Source organism: Nannospalax galili, unplaced genomic scaffold, assembly GCF_000622305.1.
Source record: "Nannospalax galili isolate Female #2095 unplaced genomic scaffold, S.galili_v1.0 scaffold251, whole genome shotgun sequence".
Taxonomy (NCBI): domain Eukaryota; kingdom Metazoa; phylum Chordata; class Mammalia; order Rodentia; family Spalacidae; genus Nannospalax; species Nannospalax galili.
This window is the reverse complement of record NW_008329576.1, coordinates 1,190,204-1,208,283: the sequence shown is the minus strand read 5'-3', so window position 1 is coordinate 1,208,283 and position 18,080 is coordinate 1,190,204. Positions and strand designations below refer to the sequence as shown.

The 18,080-nt window shown below is 51.2% G+C and overlaps 3 protein-coding genes across 7 annotated transcripts in view; all 3 read right to left on the bottom strand.

Annotated features, from left to right (window-relative positions):
* Hoxc4 (homeobox C4) overlaps positions 1-18,080 on the bottom strand; it is a 38,122-nt gene that overhangs the window by 9,752 nt on the left and 10,290 nt on the right. For 2 of the 3 annotated variants that reach the window (XM_029566466.1, XM_029566476.1), the window contains exon 1: positions 7,882-7,948. The exons of the other annotated variant lie outside the window; for it this stretch is intronic. The gene's annotated coding sequence lies outside the window, so the exon portion shown is untranslated. Of the gene's footprint in view, positions 1-7,881; positions 7,949-18,080 lie in introns of those variants that run through there. 3 annotated transcript variants of the gene reach the window in all.
* Positions 9,103-12,769, bottom strand: Hoxc5 (homeobox C5). Its single transcript, XM_008838976.3, has 2 exons — positions 12,205-12,769; positions 9,103-11,518 (listed from the first exon to the last, which is right to left on the bottom strand). The coding sequence occupies exons 1-2, from the start codon at positions 12,656-12,658 to the stop codon at positions 11,304-11,306; spliced, it is 669 nt and encodes a 222-aa protein (XP_008837198.1). The 5' UTR covers positions 12,659-12,769; the 3' UTR covers positions 9,103-11,303.
* Positions 14,945-18,080, bottom strand: part of Hoxc6 (homeobox C6) — a 13,820-nt gene continuing 10,684 nt past the window's right edge. Inside the window, exons 2-3 of one of the 3 annotated variants that reach the window (XM_008838996.2) lie at positions 16,821-17,166; positions 14,945-16,093 (exon numbers count right to left, since the gene is read on the bottom strand). In XM_008838996.2, the coding sequence (XP_008837218.1) occupies positions 15,786-16,093; positions 16,821-16,974 (462 nt within the window). In that variant the 5' untranslated portion in view covers positions 16,975-17,166 and the 3' untranslated portion in view covers positions 14,945-15,785. Of the gene's footprint in view, positions 16,118-16,820; positions 18,074-18,080 lie in introns of those variants that run through there. The other 2 variants (XM_029566483.1, XM_008838987.3) reach the window with 2 other exon arrangements.

Here is an 18,080-nt window from a genome sequence, read left to right as displayed (position 1 = left end):
GTGTGTGTGTGTGTGTGTGTGTGTGTGTGTGTGTGTGTGTGTAAAGATCTACCAGTCCCTTGCCCTGGAGTGCCTTTTCTCCTGGGCCTCTTCTTTTCATAGCTGCTTCAGACCAGCAGTACTGAAATTGGGGAGCCATAGCTGGGACCTCTTGTCTCAGCTACAGCTTAGAGGGAGCCCATGATTCCCAAAGAGGGTTTTCAGGGGCCACATAACTCTGCTGGTCTAGAGTCAGTCAGAGATGATCTTGGTAGTGGGAAAAACCACTTACTTTAATAGGCAAAATATCCAAAAGATGTTCATTCCCCACCCCCACTTACCAGATATCTTTATAGGTCAGAGAGGAGTGGGGTGAGACAGAGGAAGCCTGAGTCTTTTGAGAGGGAAATCTACACCCCTACACCCAGATGCACTGTGGAGATTATCTCTAAACTTATGTTTGAATATTTTGTTTGCAGAAAAATTGCAATGCCTATAAATATCTCCATATACGTAGCTTCAGTATGTAGCTATGCGATGAGACTTGTATAAATCTAGATAAAACTTTCAGAATAGAGACTGAGCCACACATACACCGTTCTTTCTAACAAAGGAAGAAAAACTCCAAATATTCATTTGGACATTTTGAGAGAGCTATACTAATACATTCCAGCCTATATCTTCAACCATTATCAGAAGATTGGTAACATACACACAAGAATTTGACAGAGGACTGTTAGGTTCATGGTGGATCTGTAAATCCAAAGATCTATAAATCTGCATGGAAATGTGGAGCAAAGGGGGGTGGGAAACATACATCCCTATAGAGACACAAAAGAGTCTAAAAACCTTTCCATGCGTACTTACTATAGGAGTGCTCTGTTCTCTATAAGCATACATACATTGCATGGTGTCTGTCCTAGGAATGGGGAAGAATTTCTGGCTCTTGTGGGTTTGGGGCATCCGACCCAGACTTCCCTGGGAAATGGATGAGGGCAAACTAGCTTTACAATTATTGGGACGGTCAGTCCAGGAATTCATATAACATTATGGCTTCATTTCTTACATGTAGGGGCATCTCATTGGCAGTGGATATGAGCCCTGATGACTGGGCCTCTGAAAATGTCCTGATAAGAGTTGACCAGTCTCAGAGAGAAGTGGAAGGCTCTTCTTTTTCCTTTAGTTCTGTGTGCCCACAGCTAAAGTGGAGAGACCTGTGGGGGCTGGGCTACCTTTGGCACCTGAAGACTCATTATCATCACAAAATAGAGCCATTTAGGTAAAACCTATTCTGTTGGGTAAAGAGAGTTAGGAGAAAAAAAGGCTGTGGGCTTTCCACACACCCTTGCATTCACCCAGTCACAGACTGTATTTTCTCCATTGCTATAGTACCAGATAAGGTCTCCATGTGCCCCACTCCCATCTATCTCTGCCTCTTACATGCCAAAGTTTCTCCCTGTCCAAAGGTTTGGGGCTTGGAAAAAGGGACCCGGAGAGACAGAAGCCCCAGAAGAGGAGCATGACAGCAGAAGTCTTAAGGTCTTTCCATGCCGGACCCTGAAGCTGTGTGTGTAACTCTGTGATTAAAGGGTTTGAGGATCAGGCCTGCATGGGCAAAAGGAAATGAGGGTTTTGATTTTTACAACTGGAACTTTTTGTGTCTGGAGGCAAGGGGAAGTCACCAACTGGCCTCAGCCTTATTAGAGGCAGAGGGTTTGGAGAAAGTCCTTTTATTCTCCTTTGGTTTACTGGTATAGGGAGGTAAGGAGGGGCCTCAGGTGGGCTTGGGGAAGTGCAATCCCATCCAGCAGGCCAGCTTGGGGGAAGAGTGATTTACAAAGCAAAACCTTAGATGCTACTTCCTGAGAACTCACCAGATCAAAACAGCCTCCTCTAGGTGTTTATGACCCCATCTCTGCTCCTAACCGGAAAAGCTCCCTCAATAAAACCTTGGCCACCCCCATCCTCCACAGGGGGAGAGGGACACATACACAATCTGACATGAAGGACCTGACCCTTATTCTCTCCACACACACACACACACACACACACACACACACACACACACACGCACACACAGGGGCAGGGGGAGGAGAGATAGAGACAGAGAGAGACAGAGAGAGAGAGGAGAGAGAGAGAAAAAGAGACAGAGACAGAGAGACAGAGACAGAAACTTCTAATCAGAAAGTTAACTATTTAAAGAAGTATTTTCTAGAAAAGATTTATTTTCTTTACTGTCTGAGCAAAGAAATGACCCTAAGGGCTTTTGATTTTGAGCTTGGATAAGCAGGTAAAGGGATTCCAAAACACAAGTGTATGGTTTCTAAGTTACTATGACCCTCTGGTACACACAGCTCAAAACTCAATCTAGGACAAGATGCAGAGGGTCATCAAGAGAATGGCCTCTGCCCATTAAGGGCTATTCCAAGGTTTGGGTTTTCTAGAGGGGACAGAAGAAAGGAAATTCAAAGATTGTGGGCTTAAGGGGTGGGGGTGGGGTAGGCAAACAGTTTTCCAGCCTGGGCTGGTGGGAAGAATGAAAAAGGATGGAAGGACCGGGAAACTGGTTGGAGGCTGGTTTACTGTGTCCAACCGGGCTTCTTACCGCTATCAAACCATACTTTGGGCAAATACTGCACTTCTGCACTGTTCCAGAATCCTCATGCTCAAGGACAGGGGATAGGAAAACTAAGGATTTTTGGAGGGCAGAGTTAGCCTCTCTCTCTCTCTCTCTCTCTTCCTATCTCTCTCTCTTCCTCTGTCTTTGAGAACTATAGTACAAGAGCAAAGACTCCCAGTGAACTGAACCCACCCATTCCATCTTGCCTATATAGGGCTACAGATCATGGCAGAACTAGAGAGATAGGCCTCTTCTCTCTCTTCTCTGCACTACTTCCCAGGATGCCCAGAACCTTCTAGGTAACTTCACCATAGTTTCTAGGTGTTGTCATTAGAGGTTGAGCAAGGTCCTGGATAAATGAATAAATGCCCTAGCTCAACTTTCCCAAGCCTTGAATCACACACACACACACACACACACACACACACACACACACACGAGCTCTTCTTTAGACCTTCACTCATTCAGCGTTAGGAGTGGGAGAGGGAGACAAATCCCAGGGTTCTGGGAGGCTCAAGGGCAAAGATTTCTATCACTGTACTACTTGGCCCAGGCCCTTTTAGGCTCCTAGAACTCTACCAAAGTAGCCAAAGAGATTTTATCAGAACAGGCACACCACTAGGGGTTATAAGGATCCAACAAAAGTGGGAGACAGGGAAGGGATTTGACTTTCTTACCCTTTAACAGAGTCACTTCTGTTGGAGCCCTAATCCCAAAGCCCTAGCTAGGCATCTTAATTCCATGTTCTCTTTCTTCTCATCTTCCAAGGGCTTCAGTTGCTCTAGCTGCACCTTGGAGAAGGCTCAGAGGAGTAACTGCTGTCCTCCCAGCAAAATGACATAATTAAAACCCAGAACAAAGATATTTCAGCATTCTTCCTTTCAGAATCAGCCCAAAGTACCTAGCAGGGTAAAGAGATGCCTATGCTTGGGCATGAGGAGGGAATGAGGCACTTTGAAAAGTCTGTCTTCTGGGAGCCTGTGGGGACAGAGCCAATATGCTGTCTTCTCACCCATCACAGGATCTGGTAAGCCTAGTGTAAGAGGTCTTCACTGAAGGTGGGGGTTGGTTTCAGACAAGACTATAACACCCTCCACTGGGAAAACATGAATGTTTGCTTTAATCTTAACTCATAAAAGAGGCAAATGGAGCAGTGTGATTGGAAGTGTTGAAGAGGCTCCATTTCTGAAAAGAATTGCCTATTTCTGGCTTCTTACCCTAATCTTCGCCCCCCACCCCGGCCTACGGCATTGTCCCCAAATCAGCCCCATCCAGAAGATACAAGCAGGGCAGTGTTGACAAGGCCCAGCTCAAACCAGGTTATTCCTCTCCCTCTTGCATCTAATCTTCAGTACTTTCAGAGGATGGCTTAGAGGCCCAGGGAGGGCTCCCACTCCTTAGTTCAAGGTGCACAGGAGGTCAGAGGAGAAGGGGAGGGCAGGGAACCCCACTAGAACATTAACCCTGGACAAAACCCTGGAGATAGAGTTACAAAGATAATGCCTAGGTCTGGACCTACCAGGATCCAAATATCCACAAACACACCCACACTGTTGTCATCAGGTTCTGTTGCTCAGAAGCAATTTTTTCCCTCATTGCTGATTCTGATTTGACCCCAGTAAACACAAAATCAAAATACATACCCCTTCAGTGACTGTGTTTTTTGGCATCTATTGGCAAGAACACAGGATCATCACCATTTCTATCATTACATAGATATGTATTAACATATGTATATGTTGAACTCATGTCTTGAGCATACTAAGTGCATGCTTTACCACTGAGCCCTTTTATTACATATTTTCAAAAGGAGGGGAAAGGCTGGGCATGGTGGTACACGCCTTTAATCCCAGCACTCCAGAAGCAGAGGCAAGTAGTTCCAGGCCAGCCTGGACTACATAGTGAGTTCCAGGACAGCTGGGGCTACAGGGAGACCCTGTCTCAAAAAGACCATAAATAAATAAATAAATAAATAAATAAATAAATAAATAAATAAATCCATGATAAAAAGGAAGGGAAAAGAGCTTAAACAAACCAATCAACTGTTGAATATGGAGGGTGACGAGCCACTTGATTCTTTGTGTTCACTCTTTTTTAGCCTCTTTCTCTTAACTGGCTCAAAGCTATTTCACAAACTAGTAATAGGTATGGAACAAACATAAGTTTCAAAACCAATCTTCACTTTTGCTTCCTTCTCCAACCACCCTTGAGGCAATCAGATAAAACTAATTGTTCCTGGAGCATTTCAGAAAGACCAATCAAAAAAGGTCTCTTCTAATGGCCCCACTCCCCTCCTCCCTCTAGAGAACCAGAGAAAGGAAAACTCCAAAAGGTAAGAAGGGTGAGTCAGGGGCTGGAGAGGTGGCTCAGTGGTTAAGAGCACTGACTGCTCTTGCAGAAGACTCGGGTTCAATTCCCAGTACCCACATGGCGGCTATGAAACGTCCTTAACTCCAGTTCCAGGGGAATCGGAAGCCCTCTCCTGACCTCCGGGGCTTTGCAGGACACGGGTGGGGTGCACTCACATACATGCAGGCAATACACTCATACACATAAAATAAAAATAATAAAATATTTTAAAAAAAGAAGGGTGAGTCTGTGGGAAGTCATCTTGGACAGAATTTGAATTCAGGGCTGGCATTCCATCCACATTTGCTCTATATCCTAATTCAGAGATTCCCCTCTGAAAGTATAGAGAATCGGACAGTCACACTGACAAGGCAACACTTCAGAAGATGCCCAAACAATTCAGATTCTTGAACAACTGGGACTGATCTCCACATCCAACTTTGATAGAGACTGAGGACACAAGCCAGAGACTCCTGGAGCAGCCTGTGTCCGAGGGCCGGGACTAGACTTTGCTCAGTACTGCTCCTCCCCTCCCTTCCCCTCCTCTCCTCTCGTCCCCTCCCTTCCGGTCTAAGCATCTAAAGCTGGGCAAACCCAGGTCCTGAAACCGGTGTCAAAGAGGGAGGGGGGAAGAAGAGGAGTGGAGGAGGAAAGATCCTTACACTGATCCAAGCACCTTTTTGCTGATTGGTTGGTGAGCGCATGTGACTATGATAAGCATATTCCTGATTGGTTGCTCGGCCTCCTCTAGGGTTAAAGACCTAGGAACAAAATTAAAAGCTTTCTGGGTTGGCTGGGGCACCTTGGCATCCAATTGTTTGCCCATCCCCCATCTCAAATTCTGCTAGAGAAAAGAGTGGGAAACCAAGACTCTCAGCCCCCTTTTGTGTTTGTGGATTCCAGGTGAGATCGGCAAAATAGTTAAAAAAAAAAAAAAAAAAAAGAAAGCAAATTGTGGAGGAAGTATTGTTACAGAAAGATGGAATGAATTGAGATGGAACTTTGGATCAAAAAGAGGGGAAGGATTGAACACCGCAAGAAATACTGTGTAAATCCATGAACCATAGAAACACCTTCACCGGGTCCTCCTCTCAGAGAGAAAGGGAAAGGATCAGTCCCTTCTGTGGCCCGGCAGGGAGGGCTCTGGAGGGATGCCAAGGGAGCGCAGCTTTGGCTCGGGCTAAATTTCTGGTTAAAGACCACTGAACTCTCTGCTAGGACCCTAGGGAGGCCCGAGGGAGAGAAGAGTTGGGATATGGACCAAGAGAAATTCTCATCTCGCTGATGCTTGGGTCTGAAAACTTCCAGAAAACCTCAAAATCACAGATTAGTGGGGAGGACGGGCAAATGGGAGGAGGAAACCAACTAAGAGTTAACTTTCGAATGGGCTCCTGGGGAGACTCCTTGAGGCTACGAAGGGAAGGGGGACTAGACCTAGGTCCTAAGAGAAGGCTTCCATGTGGGAAGCCTGAGCTTCTTAGCGCAGGCAAGGGACGGCCACAAATAAGGTTGGCGCTTGGCTTGGCCTCCCCCTGCCTTTGGACCTCTGCCCTTCTCAAACTTGCCTAGTTATTGATCTCTACTAGGTTCTTCCCATATTGTTTGGGGTACAGCAGCCTGGGTGGTGCTGACAGCAATCCTTTTCCTCCCCGCAGTTGCATCCCTGCCCCAAAGCCTGTGAAGCAGTTCCCTTAGGGAAGTGGAAGCCTCTCTCTCTCTCTCTCTCTCTCTCTCTCTCTCTCTCTCTCCTCTCCCCACCCTCGCCCTCCCCCTCTCGCTCTCTCTTTCTCTCTCTCTCCTCCCCTCTCTCTCACACACACACACACACATAGACACACACACACACACACCTCTCTCTCTCTCTCCTCTCCCCACCCTGGCCCTCCCCATCTCTCTCTCTCTTTCTCTCTCTCTCCTCCCCCCACCCCGGCCCTCCCCAGCATCCAGCCCTGCTTAAAAACCCCTCCTGGTTTCCAGCCAGAGCAATGAGGAGCCTTCTTTCACATGTCACTTTCCTGGCTTAGGTCCCGGCGGCGGGTTCAGCTCTGCAGGTGTGGAGGACTTGTGCCTCCCAAGTCCCATGCTTTTGCTGTTCCTTATAGAAACATGGAGTCCCAGGGTACTCTGCACAACTGGGTCCTGCCAGCTCCATCCTGGGAGCTACACTGTCCTCCTCCCCGTTTGGGGCCTTTCCCAACGTAGCATGCTCACACACATCCAACACATTTACTAACACACTAAGCAGAAGCCTCTTAGGCCTCCAGGGGCCTAGTTTTTCCTAGGCAAGGGCTGGGGGTGCCAAAAGGAGCCTAGTAACTAAAATTGGGCCTTAAGGGCCTCAGACACAAGCCAAGGGTGTTGCAGGCTGGGAGTCCTGCCCACCCAGGCCCAGTGGTAAGACCTTGGGACCAGTCCAGGCAGCAGTCTGTGGGCTCTGAAGCCACAAAGCCTTCCTTTCCTACATCCCTCTCTAACTTCCCACACTGCCTGGACTCTTGGCCAGTGGCCAAGAGCTAAACTGGCCCCTCCCAGGAACACAGGGCCCAGGAGGCACTTTGCCCTTGTGTTTAGGGTTTACAGAGCCCTACTAACACCAAACACTCATGTCTCTGCTGCTGGCTTTTTTCCCAATAGACAGAGGGTTAGGAAGACCTTGCAAAACTCTAAAGAGCCAAGGCCACTTTCTACCCCTGCTGACTTGCAGCCAGAGAGAATGAAGGCTGGGGAAGGGAGGCCTCATCTAGGGAGACAAGCCCCTTCCTCCATCTTCCTACATCGCAGCGGCTTCCTCCCTTCTCCCATTCCCGCCTGAAGAAGTCTGGAGAGACCTTTTCTCTCCTTCCCTTAAAGAGTGAGAATTTCTTTCAAGTGGGGGAGGGAGTTAGGTAAATGGGAGAAAGGGTCTGAAATAGAGAGGGAGAGAATTAACTTACAGCGATCGCCTGGGATTCATTTGCGAAGATGTAACCTCTCTCACCATCATCCCCAGCGCCGTAATCCCCTCTAACTGCCAGGCCCTCTGTCCTAGCATTAAACCTCACCAGCAGCTGCGTGGCTGGACAGTTAAGATTATATATGATGTAAATATATTGTGGGTTTGTCAGCTCTCCCTACACCATAAAACTTGGTTTAATGACATCACGTGGTCCCCCAAGAGCCACTCACGGGCTTGCCTTCCGGCCATTCACATAAATAACCTCCAAAAGTTTCAAACTCCTAAATTCACATAGAAGCCCTTCCGATTTCTCTAATGCTCAGTTACACTAAAAAGCCCTCGTGCTGCTCCTTTGCCCCTCCCCCACACCCCCTTGCAGGGTGGGGAGGGGGGAGAAGGTGGACCTGTATTTATTTATTTACTTATTTCCATAAGGACCTGTCGCCTCGAGGTCGCGTTGATATTTTTCTTCCTATTTTTTCTCTTCTCTCCTCTAATTGCTCAGAGTGGGCGGTGTCCCCTCTTCCCACTCCCCAGGGAAGGTAAGTCAAGCTTCTTCCCCTTCTTTCTGGCTGCCAATGTGGGTGGGCTCTAGGGCAAGGTGGAGAGGACAGACTCCCCAGTCTCCATTGGGGACCCAGGAGCCCCTCCATTTACTCTCCCAGAGTAGTGCCAAGTCCTGGTACTTGGCAGCTTGGTGATGTGGACCCTAAACTGAAACTTCAGAGAGAAAACGAGGGTCTAGGCCTCACCCACCCTCAGCATCTGGTTTGCTTCTGAGGAGCCTTCTAGAGCTGTGGCTGGGCCAGGGCACATGCCTGTGACAGGAGGGAGGACAGCAAGGACAGCAGGCAGGCACCACTGTGTCTCCTCAAGCCTGGCCAAGCTGAGTCAGTCCTTCAGCTCCATGGAGACTGGGAGGTCCAGGCCCTGCCTGGAGGAGGCAAGCAGTGCTTGGTGGGCTAGTGCAGTTTGCCAAGTAGATCTGACCAACATCACCCCCATTCCCACAAAGGCCTTGGTTCTCCCCCTGCTGCCCCCCCCCTCCAGGGAGGAGGCACAGGGCTTTCTGTAGCCTGGGAGGCTGGAGCCGTTGAGTGAGGGCGCCATAGCCTTTCTTACTTAACTATTACCCATTGGAGACACCAGTGCTTCTTCATGCTTCACTGCTCACCCAATAGTTTTACTCAGCATGGAGAAAAAAATTAAAATAACTCCCTGAAGAAAACCACACATTTTATTTCAGTGTGTGTGTCTGTATGGGGACCGGGGGCGGGGGGCGGACTTTAGCAGTGTCCTAACCTGGCCAGGGTGTAGCAGAGGCAAAAGACAGGTGGTAGTAGGTGCAACTCAACAATCACTTGCTTAAACTTCCCTATGTGCTAAGCATGGGATGAGGAGAAGCTCTTAGGTTGGCTAAAAAATAACAGACATGACAGACAGGTAGCTTAGGTGGAGGATGCAGCAAAGTTAGTCCTTTAATAAATCGAAGGAGCATCAGCATTAATAATCATAAATATTCTCCCTGCCCCTCCCCAGAGCTGCTCTGTTCCTAGCTACAGAGCAGGCCCCAGCCCAGCTCCAGATCCCCACCCTATCAGTGTGGGGGGCCTAGGCTTGGCTCCAGGAACTCACCCCATTGTGGGAGGCTGGAGAGGAAATGCAGTAAAGTTTTATGGACCCTTCCCACATTTGTTTCTCCTGTAAAGTGCTTCCTCTCCAGCCCATCCCTGGAGCCTAGAGTGGAACTGAGCTGAGCAGAGCCTCCGCCTAGGCCAGCACCAGGCACCTGAACTAGCTGTGTTCCTCCCTCCCTCCCCTATAGACCACCCTCTTCCTCCATACAAAATCTCAGAGCCTGAGATAAATGTGATGGCAAAAATTTCTTGCACTGGTCTAGGCAGCTCTTATTCCAATTAACTGTTCTTCATGGACCTTAGAAGATGGGGAACAGTCTGTTTCCTGCCAGGCAGGCATACACTGCAGGCTGAATTCCCTGCCCCTCTCCCCCTTCCCCCATCCCATATCTTAGAAATGTGAAGCGCATCTCAAACCTTGGCCAACTCCCCTTCTCCCGCCCTTCTTTACCAAGCAGCACCTACTTTCACTGGGGAGTCCTTCTGAGGTCAAATGTGTCCCTAAACTGAGAAAGACTCAGCCTTCCTGCTATGTCCAGTAAGGCCCCTCAGAGATGACCTAGCCCCAGTAGAGATCTTCAGAGTCCCAGAAGAGTCTTAACTGGCGGAGCCACTGGTCCCTATGCCCTGGCATAGAATGGGAACTACTGACAATCTAGATGCCTCACATGTTTTCAGCAAGGATGAAAATGGCATATAGAGGGAAAAATCAGCACTCCCATCACTTCAGAGGCCCTTCTTGGAACCAAGAATCAAGAAAAGAACTGTTACATCTCCCTCTTCTTGCTTCCTCTAGAAGTACTTAAATGTTAAAGGATGGCTTAAGGACTGGGTCTCTTCCCTACACCTCTGATCCTTTCAGATACTTTTACCCAGTGCATGCCCTAAACAGAGAGAAGCCATTGCATCCTTAATCCTGTTCTTCATCTTTATTTGATATGACAAAATATAGTTTCAGGAAGGACTGGTGTCAATAAATAGTTGGGCAACTGTAGGGGCAGGGGGCAGAAGGGCAAGAAAGTCATGGCAGGTAAGATGAGCTAACAAAGGAGCCTCAAGAACCACTTGCTGGGGTCCAAAGGCAGGAAACCCCAATAGTTGAGCTAGCTAGCAGGCTGGGGCTGTGAACCTGAGAGGGCATGCAGCAGGCTGGTCTGGGTCAGTTCCCGGCTTTGGGGAAGGGGTTTGAAGATTTGAAGAGCCTAAAAGACAAACTCTGGGACTCTAGGCCCACTTTCACTCATCACCCCCTTTCATATGCAAATCAAATAAGTAAAGACAATTTAGAAGCTATAAAGGTTAGTATAAGGGAAGCAACCCGAGTCTGGTCATAGACTCTGCAGGGCACAACCAGTCTGCAGAGGCCTGGCCAGCCTAGGCAGGAACAAAGAGAAGGATGTGGAGGTCGGGGCCAAGGGGCTGTGGCTGACCCGTCTCACCTTAACTCTGGCTGGTTGAACTAGGGCTGAGAGCCCGAGAGGCTGAAGCTCAGTCAGCACCAGACCACGGTGCCCCTCAACCCTGCCGGGCAAGCCTTGCAGAGCGTGCCCTGGACCCGGGGTACTCAGCTGAGTTGAGGGGAGATGGGTAGTTCAGAAGGCCCTGCGGAATCCTAGGTCAGGTCGGTGGGGATGCAGAATGCTAAGGAAATGCGCTTTTGTCTGTGAGGCCCAGAGCCAGCGCTCCAGCCTCCGCCCCAAAATCTAGAAAGAGGAAAACCGAAAAGGAAAGACGCAGGGACAGAAGCCGACTGGGGTGCTCTCTGAGGACCTTTCCGCTGCCTCTAAAGAGCTTCCTTGCTTTTCATTTTGGAATCTTTCTTCCACTTCATTCTGCGGTTCTGGAACCAGATCTTGATCTGTCTCTCGTTGAGACACAAGTTGTTCGCGATTTCTATGCGCCTGCGGCGAGTGAGGTAGCGGTTAAAGTGGAATTCTTTCTCGAGTTCCAGGGTCTGGTAGCGCGTGTAACTGGTTCGGGATCGCTTGCCATCCGTCTCTGGAACAGAAATCCCCCCCAAGCCATGAAGGGGTGAATAGTGTGCAGCACCCCAGCATCCCACCCCTGCCCCTGGCCCCCACCCACGATCGGAGGGCAAGGAGGCGAGCACCGCCAGACAGGCCAGGGGGGCCGCAGGCCAGGCCCAGCGCAGCCCCGGGTGAAGCGCCTCCGTCTAGGCGTGAAACTTTCCACGGCGACCGGAGGGGCTGAGGGGGGGTGGGGGGGAGAGGGAGACCCAGGCTCGGACCGAACCATAAGCACCCTCGAGATCCGAGCACCGGGGACCCCCCTCCCGCCCCTCCCGAGTCTCTGGAATCCTCCGGAGCCGCGAGCACCGGCGGAGCCGGCTCCGCAGGGGTGGGAGGGAGGGAGCGAGCCGCGGGGGGATCCCCGCTCTAGAGCCCCGCGCTCCTCACCCTTCAGGTCCCTCTATTTTTTTAACCCCCTCCCTCTCCCCCAAAAATTGAATATTGCCTTTTATACACGTTTTGTTCCTATGATCCAATTATGTCGTCGTAAATTTGGGCGCACACAGCCTCTAAGCCTTTTAGTGGACAGTTTTACGAGCCATTGATGCCTGGATCGTAAAATTTATGGCCGCAGGTTTTTTTTCTTTATTTGCCCCGCATGGCCTATAAAACCCAGGCGGACCCGAGCGCGCAAAATGAAGTCCTAAAGTTTACCGTGGCTCATGTGCAGTTTGGTCATCCACGGGTAAATCTGTGGCGGGGCCGGTGGCTGGCTCAGTCCGGCGGGCTGCCCTGTCTGCGCCTGCTCCTCTTTGATCTCCCCACTGCTCTTAGCTCGCTCCTCCAGCGCCGGGCGGGCCGCCTTCTGATTGTACATCCCGGGGTTCAGAGGAGCTGCGTCGTCTCTGCCCAGAGCGTGTCCCGGAGCGGCCGCAGCGCTGCAGGCGGGGCGGTCGGGGTGAGCCCGGGGGTTGGCAGCCATGTCTACCCCGTGGAGAGAGTTGGAAGGCGCAGGCGGTGGGAAAGTGATGCTTAAGTCCAATCCGCCGTAGCAGTACCTGGATGCCTGCACCTCTGAGGCCGATCCATAGTTCCCACAAGTTTGCATGTTATAGGCAGGGATATTGGGGCTCTGCTTATAGAATGAATTGGCTACGTAGGAGCTCATGGCGGGGAGGGCCCAAAAAAATTTCTGCACCCTTTTTGATTAAGGGTGATTTGTGACTCTTTGAAGTTGAGGGGTTTTTTGTTCTCCAAAGTGCACAATTTATAGGTGGAGATATCTCTTTCTTTATCCTATGCGCTGTTCCCAAATAAGGGAGCCTTAAATAGAGTCACGTGACTGGAGCGGCCACTCATAAATTTGGCTTGATGACCTCCGGGAGGTTAGTGATGGAAGCCGGCGAAACGCATCTTGATATGTTGGCAAAGCCCAACCAGAAGGGAGAGGGAGAGGGGGAGAGGGAGAGGGGGAGAGGGGGAGAGGGAGAGAGGGAGAGAGAGGGAGAGAGAGGGAGAGAAAGAAGGGGAAGAAAAAAATGGTTCTTGGAATTGGGGGGTAGTCGGGACAACAAGCTCACAGCGACACCTGGTGCCGACTTGGAGGAATTGCATGCTGATGCGCCGCTTCGCCTTCTGGTGGCTGGATTGTAGAGATGCTGCTCTTTGCAGAAACTAATTCTTGCGCTGGCCTTTAAATTTTTATTTAAATTTGAGAAAAAATGAAGCCCCGTTTACGATGCACACAGGTGGTTTTTGTAATGGATAGTGCCATTATCCCTACCTCCAGAGCTTTCCAAGCTCCAAAATAACTGAGAAAGGGGATTTTTAGGTAATGCATCCACTGCCCAGGTTGGAGAGAACCAAGGGGGTTTATCCTGGGTTCCCTAAGGTCAAGGCCCCTTGCCCGGGAGGCTCCAAGGACTCAGTTCTGCTGAAGAGGAGCCTGTTAGTATGGGAAAGTGAACTCAACCTCTGAGAGGCAGACAGGATGCTCAAGGCAAGGAAGGGGCCTTGCCAGGGCAAAACTAGACAGAGGTCCTGAGGATCTGGGAGTTCTGGGGACACTCAGGGTGGTGAGGGACCAGGTGGACTTGGGAAGACTTCACCATGCTTAGAAACCCTAGAGGGGTGGAGAGGCAACGTTCACATTGTGTAACCAGACACAATGGGCTGGAGGTCTCCTCTGTTTGTGATCTTCATGGGGGTACTGATGCTAAGTATTTCAGATAGCAAATAGATGCTACCCTAAGGCATGGAGAGGCAAGATTCAAGTCTCCACACGTACCATGAGGAAGGCCTGCTTGTATCCTTTGGAAAAAGGTTAAAGCCCTTAGACCAGGCTTTCCTAGAATCTAGAAGGCCCCCAGGAGAGCCATTTCTGAGTGCTTTGGAGGCATGGGGAAGGAGTGGACAGGTCAGACACCAGACACGGGACAACTTTGGCAGCCTTTGGTCAGGATCTCCCCAACCCTTGGGTCCCCTCCTCTCCTAGTCCCAAGCCCTACTCTTTCCTGCTTGCTTTTCCCTAGGAAATCTCCGCCTCTTCCAGAAGTCCCCCTCCCGGCTAGCGGCTAGCGGCTAGCGGCTAGCGGAGGCTCTGGAGGGGGCGGTGGCAGAGATCTGGAGAGTCTGGAAAATTCTGGCAGATATTTTTCCCTCCGGGAGACCCCCGCCCCCTCTCCCCTAGGCCCACTCAGGTTTCTCTGGAGGGACTTGGGGAGAGAAGGCTGGAACTGAGAACTGGTTAGGGTCCTGCTGTGCCCCTCACCCGCCAGGTTGAGAAAAGGTAGCAGCCAGACAGGCTGTAAGGGAGGAGGAATTCTGTCCCGGCCAGTCAGGAGTCCCAGTACAGGCCAGAGCTCAGCTTCCAGGCTTTCTCTTTGGAGATGTCCTTGAATCGCTCAATCCCAGCGGAAGGACTTGTGTTCTCCGCGCTCTCTGCCTCCGCCACGCCACGTTTCGCAACAGCCGGCCTGGCGGGCAGGGGGCTTTGCTCGCAGGGCCTCCTTCTCCCCACGCTCCTCCTGGGAGTGGGCGGGGGCGACCCTGAGGCCTGGTTCGCCCTCCTTTTCTGGCCTTTCGGGGCTCAGGGCTGAAAAACCCAGGATCCCAGGCTGCCATGGGCAGGAAGAAAGGCCGGAGTGGGGCTTAGAGGCCAACCCGGCTCACTCCGGCTTCCCCCGCCCCCAACGAAAGCCTAAGCGGCCTGTTTTTTTGCTTTTGCTTTTCCAGGGTGTGTGTGGCTCCGCGTGGTGGGGGGCGGTGGTCACAGAGGCCTCTCGGTACCGCAGCACCGTCACAAGAACCCTGAGGCCGGGGCTCGGCGGCGCAAGGCTCAGGGACAGGCGAGCGCGGAGGGCTGGGGACTTGCAAGCCGCGGGCCGAGGCGGAGCGCTGGGAGTCTGCTGCAGGCCGGCGGGAGGACGGACGAAAGAACAGAAATGCGGATATAAACTTTTAAAAATAATATCAGTTTTATTAAATATTCGAGAACGGATCCAGAGGTTGGATTTATACAGGAGGGTAACACGAGGGGATTCATTTATTTTTCTCCTACTGGCTAAACAAACCATTCACTTTTTTTCTTTTTGTAATTTTCCCTCTTTTTTTTTTAAATCTTTTTAAAAATGAGATTGGAACACTGACGGTGCTAAACATAAATATAAATACAGAGACCACAAATACAGCTAAAAATATTCACACAGAAACGGTCACAGTTTGTAATATGCCATAATGACCCCCAGGAATCTTTAAATACAATTTGCCTGGGCCGGGCATTTGCTGGGGCAGAGGGGCCGGGCAGGGACTGAGGGGAGGCCCTGGGGGTTGCTGTGGGGCCAAGGCGCGCCCTCCTTGGGCCTCCCACCCTCCGGCTGCCAGGCTGGACCCTGAGAACCTGGAGTGGAGGCCCCAGGCCCGGGAGCCGGCCCTCTGCACGGGGGCAGGGGCGGAGGGCGTCGAGAGCTGGGGCAGGAGCCAGGGGCTCCCCTTGGAGGGACATCTGTGGAGTCGGAAACGAGGTTCAGGGACCGAGCCCCCAAGGCCTGGGCGGGGGAAGGAGCCTGTGTACAAGCCGAGAAGGAGCTAGAAGGGGAGCTAGAGGAGGAGGCTATGGTGAAGAGTTGTGCGGTGTGTGTGGGGGGGGGCGGTGTCCAGAGCTGACTTTCAGGTCCACGTTTGGCTCCCTAATTTTGTTTTAGGAAGTCACAACATCAGTTGTGCCAGTGATAAATAGTGTGATGGGGAGCTGGGGTGAGCAAGGGAGGAGAGAGGGGTGGCGAGGACAGTCCTGGTCACTCTTTCTGCTTCTCCTCTTCTGTCTCTTCCCGCTTTTCCTCTTTTCCGCCCAAGCTGTCGGCAGCTGCCCCTCCGCCGCCCCCCGAGAGCGTGGACGTGAGATTAGATTCTTTTTTCCACTTCATCCGACGGTTCTGGAACCAGATTTTGATCTGTCGTTCGGTCAGGCACAGCGCGTTGGCGATCTCGATGCGCCGGCGCCGAGTTAGGTAGCGGTTGAAGTGAAATTCCTTCTCCAGTTCCAGGGTCTGGTACCGCGAGTAGATCTGGCGGCCGCGCCTCCGGTCCGCTCCGTAACCGACCCCTAGAGATCCGGGCACAAAATACACTAAAAACAGTCAGCAAGACGTCCTCTGCAGACCTTTGCCCAGCAAAGTCCAGACCCTCTCAACTTGGCCAACAGCTCTAGGCCCCCTCAGGTTCGGCCTTCTCCCTTTTCCTCTGCCCCACCCCCACTGGGGTATAGCCAGGACCCCAACTTCATTCAGTCCTCCCACACGGTGGGAGAAGTGTGTCCCAGAGAAAGATGAGGGGGGCGGGGCAAAAAGGAGGCAGAAAGCTGCCAGTCTACAAGCTGATTTTTGAAAAATTCCAATTACTGGGGGTTAAGGGCCCCATTTCTCTAGGGCTGGGTTCCCTCACATCTCCAAACACCCTAGCTGCTTGGAGGAAAGTTCTTCCCATTTCTCTGCCCTCTCCTCTCCCCCTCCCTTCTCTTCAGGCTAACTAGACTTTGGGGGGCTCCCCCACCCTCTGTCCCCTCCCCCCATCCCCTGCCCTGTTGCTGCCCCCTCGGCTCGCCTTGGAGCCCTCCAATCCGTCAGGGGCCGAGGGGGCCAGGCCCCTGCTAGCCAGCGCGGGAGGCGAGCAGAGGGGGCAGAAGAGGGGGCCCTGTCTCGGCGTCGGCGAGGAGACGAGCGTGATTGTTTTTATGGGGCCATAAAAAACTCTCTCCGCCCGTTCTTCTAGGGAAGCCGGTCATAAAGCCAGTTCAGTTTATTTAATTTATATCTCGGAGCTGTAAAACTCACCACTGTGCGAATTCATTCGCTGCATCCAGGGGTAAATCTGGATACTGGCTTTCTGGTCCTGGGACGCAGTCCTGCCCTGCTCAGAACTAAAATCCTGAGCGATTGAGGTCTGTGTGTTATGTCCTAAGGTGTTTTGTCTGCAGTTTGAGAGCATGTCTTTCTCCTGGTAAAAGGAATTAGATCCATAATCATACGGCCCCCGGCTGGAACTGAACACGACATTCTCCTGTGGCGAATAAAAGGGAGTCGAGTAGATCCGGTTCTGGGCAACGGCTGCTCCATAGGTCGAGAAATGCCTCACTGGATCGTAGGCGGTGGAATTGAGGGCGACGTTGGGGAGGACGTCCTGGCCCCCGGCGAGGTGGCAGGATAAGGAAGGGTTAGTGAAGTAGGAATTCATCCCTTTGCCTTTACCTGGTCGGGCTATGATTTCTTTAATATTTATTTCTGTCTCCAGTTTGTACTCGGAACTAGATGGTTATAGGGACGGCTCCAATCCAGGACAGACAAAATGACAAAGTCAGCTGACCCTCTTCCAGCCAATCGCCAGCCAGATGTCAAGAAGGGGGAAAAAAATCGCTGCTGCTTCTGTTGATTCCCTAGTTGAGACTAAGTGTGTGCTTTGAAAGTAAGACTTGGGTTTCTTTTAAGAATATACATGTGAGGGAACTGGTTTGGGGGTGAAGGAGGAGTGCAGGGCCATGAGCACCGCCTTGTGCCCCGGCCGATGGAGAGATGTAGTCCCAGGAAATTTCTCCACCCTCGCTAACTTTGCTGTGCTGTGGCCAAAGCCAGGGCTAGAGAAATCCTTGTATTTTCCATCTGGTTCCACCGTCCATATCTGCCCTTTCTAAAATTACATCCTGATTGCTTCATTAGAGGCGCTCCTTCCCAGTGGTAGGAGGGTCCCAGAAATTCTACAAGACATCTTGGCTTAACATCCATGGAGTGAGTCCCCTTCACTACACATCATATTTCCCCAGTCCTTTTTTAAAAGTCAAAAAGAAAAAGGGAATTTCCTCAAACACTGTGCCCAGAGAAGGCATAGTAGCTGAGTCTTGGGTTAGACGCATGGGGGCAGGGGCAGTCAGAGTTAAAGGGCTTAAGGGCAGGGGTGAGACTGTAGGGTACAGTGGGTACTGAATGGGCATCTGCTCTCTTCTGCCTCCTAAGCCTCCTTCAGCTCCTCCTCAGGGCCCCCCCTCCTTTTAGGGAAACTCATGCAATATTTTTGTTTCAAAGGAAAATGTGTAAAAATAC

Excerpts from the sequence above, each read along its gene's own strand:
- Hoxc5 (XM_008838976.3), bottom strand. The coding sequence starts at position 12,658 with ATGAGCTCCTACGTAGCCAATTCATTCTATAAGCAGAGCCCCAATATC. Across the intron at positions 11,519-12,204 it reads CAAACTGCACATGAGCCACG|AGACGGATGGCAAGCGATCC; the intron begins GTAAACTTTAGG and ends TTTCTGTTCCAG.